This window comes from Chinchilla lanigera, unplaced genomic scaffold, assembly GCF_000276665.1.
Source record: "Chinchilla lanigera isolate Chin_1 unplaced genomic scaffold, ChiLan1.0 scaffold00094, whole genome shotgun sequence".
In the NCBI taxonomy this organism is placed as follows: Eukaryota; Metazoa; Chordata; class Mammalia; order Rodentia; family Chinchillidae; genus Chinchilla; species Chinchilla lanigera.
The window spans coordinates 2,162,792-2,173,202 of NW_004955495.1; the positions used below are offsets into that span (position 1 = coordinate 2,162,792).

General features: G+C 58.3%; 1 protein-coding gene across 2 annotated transcripts in view; it reads right to left on the reverse strand.

Annotated features, from left to right (window-relative positions):
- Positions 1–6,200: 6,200 nt before the first annotated feature.
- Positions 6,201–10,411, reverse strand: part of Kank2 (KN motif and ankyrin repeat domains 2) — a 4,590-nt gene continuing 379 nt past the window's right edge. Inside the window, exons 2-4 of one of the 2 annotated variants that reach the window (XM_013505179.1) lie at positions 8,829–9,073; positions 7,854–7,979; positions 6,201–7,381 (exon numbers count right to left, since the gene is read on the reverse strand). In XM_013505179.1, coding sequence (XP_013360633.1) covers positions 6,216–7,381; positions 7,854–7,890 — 1,203 coding nt within the window. In that variant the 5' untranslated portion in view covers positions 7,891–7,979; positions 8,829–9,073 and the 3' untranslated portion in view covers positions 6,201–6,215. Of the gene's footprint in view, positions 7,418–7,853; positions 7,980–8,828; positions 9,074–10,411 lie in introns of both variants that reach the window. The other variant, XM_005405644.2, reaches the window with a different exon arrangement.

The window sequence follows — 10,411 nt, forward strand, 5'->3', positions numbered from 1 at the left end:
ACTTGTAATCCCAGCACTCTGGGAGGCTGAGCCAGGAAGGTCCCAAGTTCAAGTCAGGTTTGGGCCATTTAGCAAGCCTGTCGCAAAATAAAAACAATTTTAAGAAGCGGGGTGGTTGTAAGTCAGCATGTGCAAGGGCCGAGTTCCAGCCCCAGCGCTACAGAAAACAAGAGTGCAAAAGAAACTGCAAATCAGGACACTGCCTCGCCTGGCATCAGCCCTCGACTCCCAGGGTGAGCTCAAGCCTGAGTTCAAGCCGGGCTCTGGACCCACCCCGGCGGCCGCGCCCTGCTCTGGGACGCACTTGTGGCCAAGTGTGTCGCTGCCCCACCCCGTCCGTCTGTGACGGCTGCCTGGGTGAGGGCTCCCACTCCTTGTTGCTGAACTTGAGCGCAGCCCATGAACTTGAACTACAGACAGCACATGTCAAAAAAATGCTCTCAGTGAAAAGGTCTTGCTGGGTGTAGGGGTCCATGCCTGTGGTTCCAATTATTCAGGAGGCTGAGGCAGGAGGGTTGCTGTGAGTTAGAGCTCAGCCTGGGCTATACAGTAAGATTCTGCCTCAAAAAAGCAAACACAAAATTCATTGGTCTTTGGTCGTGGTGGGCAGTGGAAGGGGTTACACGGCAGCCACAGGTAGGCGGGGGCCCCTGAGTGGATCCCAGGGCTCGGGCAGCCAGGTGGGCTGGTAAGGGGCCACTGACCCCCTGCTCTCGCCTGCCGGGGGCTCCCTGCTGTGGCCCATCCCAGCTTGAGCAGGGCAAACCCCTGGGCACTGTGACCAGGACGCCACTTTTGTCCTCACACCAACTTGGGTGGCCTTTGTGTGTGGGGGTTAGAACACACGTGAAGTTCACCATTCTAACCTTTTATTGTGTTGAGACAGGGTCTCTGTAGCACAGACCGCCCTTAAGCTCACTGTGCGGCCCGGGCTGGCTTCAAACTTGTGGTGATCCTCCCGTCTCAGCCTCCTGAATGTTGGGATGACAGGCATGCACCATCATGTGCAACACCTGCACAAATTTATGTAACAAATGTGAAAATCCTTTGATTCTGACATCTGAGGGGGTCCTGGAAGCAAATCCCAGAGATACCAAAGGACAGCTGTGTTTACTGTTTTTTTTCCAGTACCAGGAATTGAACTCACGACCTTGCATTTGCCAGACAGGCACTGTGCCGCTGAGCTAAATCCCCAGCCCCCTCTTTATTGTTATTCTTCCACAGGGAATAGGGAAAATTGATGCAAAATTTATACAGAGGAACTAAAGTTCATGATGAACTATGATTTCTTTCTTTCCTTTTGAGGCAGGCTTTCACTTTGTAATCCAGCTGGCCTTGAACTCACTACATAGCCCAAGCTGAAGCTGGTTTCAAACTCACAGTGTTCCTCCTGTCTCAGCTTCCTGTGTGCTGGGATAATGGGCATGTGCTACCACACTTAGCTAATTTTTATTTTTTTTATCTTCTAAGCTAATTTTCAAAGAGAATAAACTGGGCATGCTTGTAATCCCACCTACTTGAAAGGCTGAAGCAGGAAGATCGCCAAGAGTTTGTGGCCAGCCTGAGTTACATAGCAAAATTCTGCTCCCCACCAAATACACAAAAACAAAAACAGCTGCTTGGGAGGCTGAGGCAGGAAGATCACAAGTTTGAGTTCAATTCAGCAAGATCCTGTCTCCAAAAATAAAAAGGATCCTCAAAGTATAAATCACATATTAAATATGAAATGGATTTAACTATACCCAAAATAGAGATCTCTATTTGATTTATTTATTTATTTGTTTGTTTTTTCCTCCGGTACTGGGAATTGAACTCATGACCTCGCTCTTGCCAGGCAGGCGCTCTGTCGCTGAGCTAAATCCCCAGCCCCTTCTATTTGATTTAAAAAAAAGAAAAAAAAACCCCTCACATCACAGACAAAGCTAATCTACAGAGTTCACCTGTGAAACAGGCAGCGGGCTGGTTGTACCTCTGCGGTGGGCACCTGCTTGGCACCAAGAGCCTCCGGGTTCCATCCCCAGTACCCAGAGAAAGGACTGGGCATTATCTTTCTTTGTTTTGTGTTTTTTTGAGACAGGGTCTCACTATGTAGTCCAGACGGACTTGAACTTCTCTGCGGTCATCCTGCCTCAGCCTCCTGACTGCTGAGATTACAGGCATTTTAAACTCTTTTAAAGGCTAGGATGGAACCCAGGGCCCTGTGCATGCTAAACAAGCTCTCGGCCTGCACGCCTCACCGTGCCCAGCAGCTTTTACAGTTTTGAGTGGTTAAACGGGGCTGGGCGTGTGGCTCAGTGTGCGCTCAAAGCCCTGGGTTCCGCCCCCAGCCCTGCAACAACACACAAAAAAACTAATTTAGAAACTTGAACGGAGGCACATTTTGTGGCTTGAGAAAAATTCAAATTGATTGGCACAAGCCACTCATTTACATAAGGTCTTGCTCTTTGGCCTTAAAATAGCAGAATCTGAAGTTTCCTCTGACATCTGATGGCCATGTAGCCAGAAATATTTACCACCTGGCCCTTGACAGGAAAGGTGCACAGATGCTTGTTCAAACAGGGAATCCCGTCATTGCCAAGCGTGGCGATGCACCCTTCTTGGGAGGCTGAGGCAGGAGGATGGCCTTGAGTGTGAAGGCAGCCTGGGCTGCATAGTAAAAAATTTAAAAGTCAGTAAAAAGCATCCTCGGCTCAGGCCATAGACAAAACAGGCAGCAGGCCAGCTTCGCCTAGTGGCCACGGTCTGCCAGTCCCAATGACGGTTGTGCTGGGACTTGCTGGAAACAGCTCGCAGAGAAATAGACAAAGGCGACACAGAAGTCTCACAGAGGAATCTTATTAAGCACACAAGGAGGTGGTCAATTCCGCCAGAAGGGAGGGAAACGCAAAGTAAAACAATAAAGACATACAACTTTGTACCAGTGTTGGGCCAAAAAAACCAGCAGGATAACTGGAGTGAAGTGGTGCATGCCTGTGATCCCAGCATGCGGGAAGCTGAGGCAGGAGGATCACCGGAAGTTTGAGGCTAGCCTGGGATATACAGTGAGTTCAAGGCCAGCCTGAACTGCATAGTGAGACCCTGTCTCAAAACAAACAAAAAATAGTCCTGCCTGGCAAGCATAAGGTCCTGAGTTCTATTCCCAGTACCAAAACAAACAAACAAACAAACAAACAAAAATAGTGTAGGGAGGGAAACGAGAGCTGGGGAGCAGCTCAGGGGTGGAGCGTTTCTCTAGGCAGCACTAACCCCTCACTTCCATCCCAGCACCACAAAAAACAAGAGGCAGAGGAGGGAAAAAAATAAGAAACAGAGAGAAGTTTGTTTTTCTGAAACATAATACCATGTAAGGAAATTGAAGACGCAGGGCATACTTTTCAAGGACACCAAATATCTAAAGCAGCCTCTGGAAGGTGGAAGACGGGGATGACATTCCATAGGACAGAGAGCTGGGATCGGTGGTGTGGGGCTGTGGTCCCAGCTACTTAGAGGCTGAAGCAGGAGGATCGCTTGGAGCCAGGAGTTCAAGGGCAGTGTGGGCAATAGAGAGAGAGCCTGTCTCAAACAGAAAGTATAAAGATTAAAAAATAAATGGGCCAGAAGTGGAACTGGCGGTGGGGTATGTGAGTGGGCTGCGGCAGAGACTGAGAAACTACGTCTGTGGGCGGTTTTTACACATTTTTCCCTCCCGTTCTCTTTTCTGGGGAACAGTGATTGAACCCACAGCCTTCACCTTCACCCTGAGCTACAACCCCAAGCCTCTTGTTTTGGGACAGGGTCTTGCTAAGTAGACCAGGGTGGGCTGGAACTCGTCACCCTCCTGCCTCAGCCCCCAGAGTGTTGGGATCACAGGCATGCGCCTACACATCCTGCTTATTTGTTCCACACGATGGTCTGTGGCTGATTCGGTGGTACAGAAGAACATAAGGGCTGGGCGTGGTGGCGCACGCTTGTCATCCCAGCACTCAGGAGGCTGAGGCAGGAGGATTGTTGTGAGTTCGAGACCAGCCTGGGCTACACAGTGAGCTCAAGGCTAACCTGAACTGCATAGCGACACTCTGCCTCAAAAAGACCAAAACAAAAAACAAAAAAACAAAAAAAATCCACTGCTCACCTCACAGGGCTGCTGGGGACTGAAATGTATTCAAATATCAAAAAAGGCATCCAATAAGTGCCCCAGCATACCCTACATACATTTTTATTTGTTCATTTGAGACAGGCTCTTGCTATGTAATTCAGGCTGGCCTGGAATTCTCAAGGGATCCTCCTGCCTCAGCCTCATGAATGCTGAGATTACAAGCGTGCACCACCATGTTTGGTTCCTATGTCTTTTTAAAATCAAGATAGTGTTACGTCTGTAGCTCAGCGGTGGAACAGGTGCCTAAAATACACAAGGGCCTGGATTCCATCCCAGCACTGCTCAAAAAATAGTAACAGTACTGACAGCAATTCCCATCAACTCTGCTGTCAGCCGTGAGAAACACATATCATGATTTTATGCATTAAACAAATGCGGAGCCAGGCACACCACACAGCTGTAAGCTCAGCACTACGGGAGGCTGAGGCAGGAGGACTGTGAGTTTGAGCCCAGACTGGGCAACTTTAGCCCAGTATGAAAAATAAAAAGGGTCAGGGCGCGGCTCAGAGATAGGGCACTTGTGTAGCACGCTCATTAACCCTCAGCACCGGAGAGGAAAAAAAAAAGCGCACGCAAACAAGGGTGCTCCAGAAACGCTCACGGCATGAGACGGTACGGAAACCAACGAGCCCGCTCCGGTTCTGCCCGGGCGGCAGAGCCCACGCCGGCTGCAGCGTGGAGGAGTGAGGCATGACACAGGACAGGACTTCTGGGCGGCAGCCCACAGCGGGGACAGCGGGGGTCAGTCCGTTCCCTGGCTGCCCCGGGAGGCGCGTCCGGATGGACAGTGCCTCTGAGGTCCCCAGGCTGGGTGGGCAGAGCTGCAGAGTGGGTGTACAGACCCAGGGGAATAGAGGGTGGGGACCCGGTCTGGGGACACCTGACCCTAGGGGCTGGATGAGGAACAGGGCCCATCATTTCCGGAGACAGGGTCTCGCGATGTAATTCAGGCTGGCCGCGAGCTCACTATGTAGGCCAGCTGCCTTTGAACTCACAGTGATCCTCCTGCCTCAGCCTCCCCGGTCGTGGGACGTCTGACTGTCCCAAAAACTATCAGCAGAAGCACCGACAGGGCACTTCCTGAATGCGGGATTCATAAAGGTTCTAGAGGGGCAGGCGGGATGGGGGAGGGGGTGGCGGCGAGGCGCTGGCCTCACCCGGGTCACACAAGGGGAGATGGAATTGGAGCAGGGAGCCCTGGCCTGGCACGCGGCCCGTCTCCTCCGCCCCTCCCTGGGTGAAACCCTCAGCGCAGCGCTCAGCGCTCCAGAAGGGACAGCTGTCCTCCTTAGGATGAATCACGCCGCGGCTTCTCCCAGGGCCCCAGAGCAGCGGTGGTGGCACGGCTGGCTTTCCGCGTGCCCAGCAGCCTCTTTCCCGGCAGGAGGGTTCAGCACTTCCTCTGGGGCACCCGCTTCCTTAGACAGGGCCCTTCTCCCTCAGAGCCCAAGCTGTGAGGGACTCGGATGCCAATGAGGGCCCCCCTAGGGGCTTTCCTGCTGCTTTCTGAGACAGGGTCTCACTAGGTGGTGCAGGCCGGCCTGGAACTCCGGGGATCCTCCTGGCTCAGCTTCCTGAGTGCTGGGAGTGCGCCACTACGCCTGGCCGTCCTGGGGATTTTGATGGAGCTCAGGGGCTCACTCTGCACTGAGCTGCCAGGACAGAGTCCTGCAACAACAGGGCCTCCTTCCTCCACCTGCCTGAGAGAGGGGGCTCTAGTGCAGAGGATACTGTGAGTGACACGTTCCTGATGTATCTGACCATCTGGATAGGCCTTGCCTAAAGCTGTCACTTAATTATATGAACAACTCACTTCCTTCCCATTGCTTAAAGTGCTCTGAGATAGTTTCCTGCCGCTTCCACGCTGACCTTCAACTCACGGCCATTCTCCCGCCTCAGCCTCCCAGGTGCTGGGAAGAGAGGTACGCACTGCCGTGCTGGCTCTCAGTTTTACGGATGAAGAAACAGGTGCAGTGGTCCAGCCGGCGGAAGGCCAGGGCTGGGGCTGGACCCGGGCGTTCGAGGGCCCAGGCTAAGCCACGGTAGGAGGAGACCCCACACCCCGTCCTCCCCACCGCGGTCACTCACCGGTGGCCGCCTCGCAGCTCCGCTCCGTGATGCTGATCTTCTTGACGACGTGGACGTTGCTGGTGGGCGCAGCAGGGACGGGGCACATGGTCTCCACCACCTCGTGGCTGCAGAACACCGCAGGGCTCTCGCTGTCCCCGGGAGTCACCAGGGCTCTCAGGCCTGCCCCGTACGCCTCCAAGCTCTGCGCTCGCTGGGCGGGTGCCCCGGTGGCGGTGCTGGCCGCCACCTCCACCTCCCGTGGCCCGTCCACTACGCGGACGGTGTCCACACGCACGGGAGTGTCCAGTGGCGGCCGGGCCTGGGCCACCTGCAGGTCCTGCAGCGCTTTCTTGAGCTGCGTCTCCAACACGGCGACCTTGGCGGCCAGGGCCGCCTCCCCGTCGGGCAAGCCCAGGTCCCGCTCTCGAACCCAGGTGCCCACACTGCGGGTATCAAGGGCCGCAGGGTCCTCTAGGGGGTCCGGGAGGTCAAGGCAGAGCTCGCTTCGGGCCCGGGCGCCGGCGGGGTGGCCCAGGAACTTCTGGCTCTTGAGCTGCACGGCGAGCTGCCGCTTCTCCTCCTGGAGCACAGACAGCTTCACCTGGAGCACGGGGATCAGCTTCACCTGCTCCTCCAGCTGCCGCAGCTTCCGCAGGGCCCCTGCCATCTGCTCCCGCACGTGCGCCAGGTGCCCGGCGCTGGGGGGCACTGGCGTGGACAGTCCTGAGCCGCGCGGAGTCACGGGGGGCGGGAGCCCCACTCCCACCAAGGAGCTGGTGGAGCCCGCGGCGCTGGGAGTCAGGGAGCCCAGGCCCGGGGGCGCGGCCGCCTGGTCCTCGAGGCGGCGCCGGGCGTCCAGCAGCGTCCGCTCCACGCGAGGGTTGAAGCCGCTGGCGCCGCGCATCTCCAGGGCGCCGTACTGCGGGTAGAAGCCGCGGCCGCAGTAGGAGTAGGCCGAGTGGCGGCTGTCCCCGCTCGCGTTGGAGCACAGCGACTCCGTGGACGTCCACCAGGAGCCCGGGCCGCGGGGCAGCGAGCCCAGGCGGGGACGGCGCTGCATGGCCACCCGCCGCAGCGTGTGGCCTTTCTCGATGTCGTCCACGTACTTCAGGAAGTCCAGGTCCAGGCGGTAGCCATAGGGCGTCTCCACGGAGTAGGGAGGGTCAGGCTCCTTGGCTGGAAAGGCGGGCGGTGAGGCGGGGCCAGGGGTCCCTGGGTTGGGGGAGCAAGGCCAGGGCCTCTCGATACCGCTGTCCCCCTTCTCGGGGTGCAGAGAGGCCCCGGGGACACCCAGGGACAACTGTGTCCACTCTCAGATCCCCTCGTCTTCCCCAGGGCCCCTCCCGCCTCAGACCCTCAGTACTGGGCCGCGTCCCTCCCTGAGTCCCCAGGCCCTGGTCCTTTCTGCTCTCTCAAGTGAAGCCCCCTCCAGCAGAAATGCGTCCCGCCTCGGCTGCCGCAGGGCACAGCGGTCTCCCCGCAGCCCCGGCCCTGTCTTCCTGCACGTCCCAGGTCGGCGCCACGGCCCCCTCAGGCCCCCTCTTCTTCCCAGCAGGACTGCCCGGTCCTCCTCCCAGGGCCTGCCGGGCCCTCGCCCCTCGCGCAGACCTACGGGGCGCAGCCGTGCCTCCCCGCTCGGAGCCCTGACCTGGGAACGGGGCGGGCGCGTGCAGGACCTGGGCCATCCTCTCCTCTCGTCTCCTCCGTCCGTCCGTCCGCAGGAGGTGCTGGGGGCCTGCAAGTCAGACTGCGGGAAGCACCGGCCGAGGCTGAGCTGGGGACAGGGGGTGGTGGGGCCGGGGTCAGGCAGCGTCTGCAGGCATGGGGGGGCCCTCCCCTCATGCACACCCAGCCCGGCTGTGAAAGTCCTGGAACAAAGAGCGAGGCACCCTGCCTGCGTGCACATCTGTCCAGCCGCTGGACAGGCTCCAGCTGTTCCCGCAGCCCTGCCTCCACATGGCCCCCGACTGGGGGCCCCAAGCCCGACAACCCCATCCTTCCTGTACCCCCTTCCCACAGCCAGGCCTGAGTCAGCCACAGGGAAAGATGGGGCTGGCCGGGGAGGGGGCTGGGCCACTGCGAGGGTCCAGGAAGATGGACACTCGGGACAAAAGGAGGACACGGGGCATGGGGGTGGGGAACAGAGGCCGCTAAGTGACCCCAAAGCAGAGAGCGGGGTCAGGCCAGGCCCAACGATGGGGGGCAGGGAAAGTGGGGGGCGGTAGCACACGGCAAAGCCTTTCCCCTTTATGGAAACAATTTTCTCTAAAAATAAACAGTTTCGCTGCCGCTACACAGAACTTCCTGCCCCCCCAGGATGCGTCCGGGCTCAGGGCACAGCAGGGATACAGGGCCAGGGCGGAGGCCCGGGAAGTCGTGGGGGTGGGGGTAGGAAGCAAGAGGGGTGCCCAGAGGTGCCAGGAGGGAGGGACAATCAGAGCCTCTCACTAAGGGCGCCTCCGGCCCTGGAGATCGGCCAGGGCCCTTTGGTCCCTGACACCCTGCCTGAACTGACTGCAGTCCCTTCGGCCGTCAGACCCACCGCCACCCCGCTGGAGGGACCTCCGCGCACCCCGCCGCCAAAGGGGACCCTTCCAGCCTAGGGGTGCCGGGCTCCGGGTACCTGGGAGGATGGACCAGGTGGGGCCCCTGGCGGGCATGAAGGCTGGGGCCGGGGCAGCTGAGCGTCCTTTGTCCTTGTCCCCTCCTCCCGGATCACTTAGTCTCTCTCTTCGCTTCTCCACGCCTGTCTCTGTGTCACTCCGCGTCTCTGTCTCTCCGCGTCTCTGTCTCTCCACGTCTCTGTCTCTCCGCGTCTCTGTCTCTCCACGTCTCTCTACGTCTCCGTCCTGTCTTCACTGTCAACACCTGGAACGGTCACCAGGTCACCGATTATAGGAAATCTGCTTTGCCATCTGCGGGGAGCCTCATCCCCCTGAGCAACAGGAAATTGACCCAAAGTGTTCTCTGGGGACCTAAGAGGGGTCCAAAGGCAGTGGGAGGGGAAAAGGCCAGGGTGGTGGCACTGGAGGTGGAGCAAATATTAATAATGGTAAGAATAACGATAACAGCAATTTTGACTTTTTTTTTTGGCCAGTACTGAGAATTGAGCCCAGCAGCGCTCTACCACTGAGCTACATCCCCAACCCCGCTTTTCCATCTGTTATTTTGATGTGGACCTTTTTTAGTTGCTTAGACTGGACTCGAACTAATCATCCACCTGCCTCAGCCTCCCTGAGTACAGGGATCACGAGCACATACATGTCACTGCACCCAGCGGCTGTTTTAATTGTCATGACAATCTATAAGGTGGGTAGTTGGTAGCTTGGTTTACATATGGGGAAATTAAATGGCACAAGAAGAGCAGCGACTTGCCCAGGATCATGTGGGCAGTGAGGGAATGGTTATTTGGCCCAGATTTGAGTCCAAGCTCCACCACCACTCCCAGATGCCAGCCCTTACCCATTTCTCAGACACAAAGACTGAGGCTGGGGGGTCTCCAGCCACCGATCACCCTTCATGCAGTGGGGTGAAAAGAAAGTGTGCTATAGGCTCCCTGGAGGGCACAGACAGGACAAGGCACTCCGACAAGGGACAGAGAGAGGAGCTCAGGGAAGGGGTGCAAGGGCCTCCCCAAAGCGCCTCTCCACCAGCGCAGGCATTTTTGTTGGTTTTCCTGCCCCCCTCCTGCCCCCAGGCCCCCGCCCCGCGCAGGGAGGAGGCGGGGCCCGCGGGGTCCCCGGCTAATGGCAAACAGCTGCAGCTCTCCTCGCCGGCCCGGCAGCCAGGCAAGGCCCGGACGCCTCCCCGCCGCCTGGGGGCTGGGGACAGGGCAGAGGGGGGGACGGGGCAGAGAGGGGCAGCGAGCAGAGGGGCAGGGGGGCAGGGATGGGCGACATCGGCGGGGCACGGGGGAGGGACGAGCGCGGGTTTGGGAGGCGGAGACAGGGCCAGGGAAACATGCGGACCCCGCAGAGCGCGGGTGCCGTGGCGCTCCAAGTCCCCGAAGTTTGGGCAGAGAGTGGAGCTGCTGGGAGCGGCTCCCGGACACCCGCGAGGTCCTGCCCAGGGTGGGAGGTGGGGAAGAGCGGTGATCACCCCGGAGCCGCGAACCGGCCTCGAACCCCGACCCAGCCCCGGGTCCCACTCGCCTGGCGCGCTCCGGCCGCCGCAGTGCCCGCGTCCCGCGCCCCTGCGTCCTCCGCG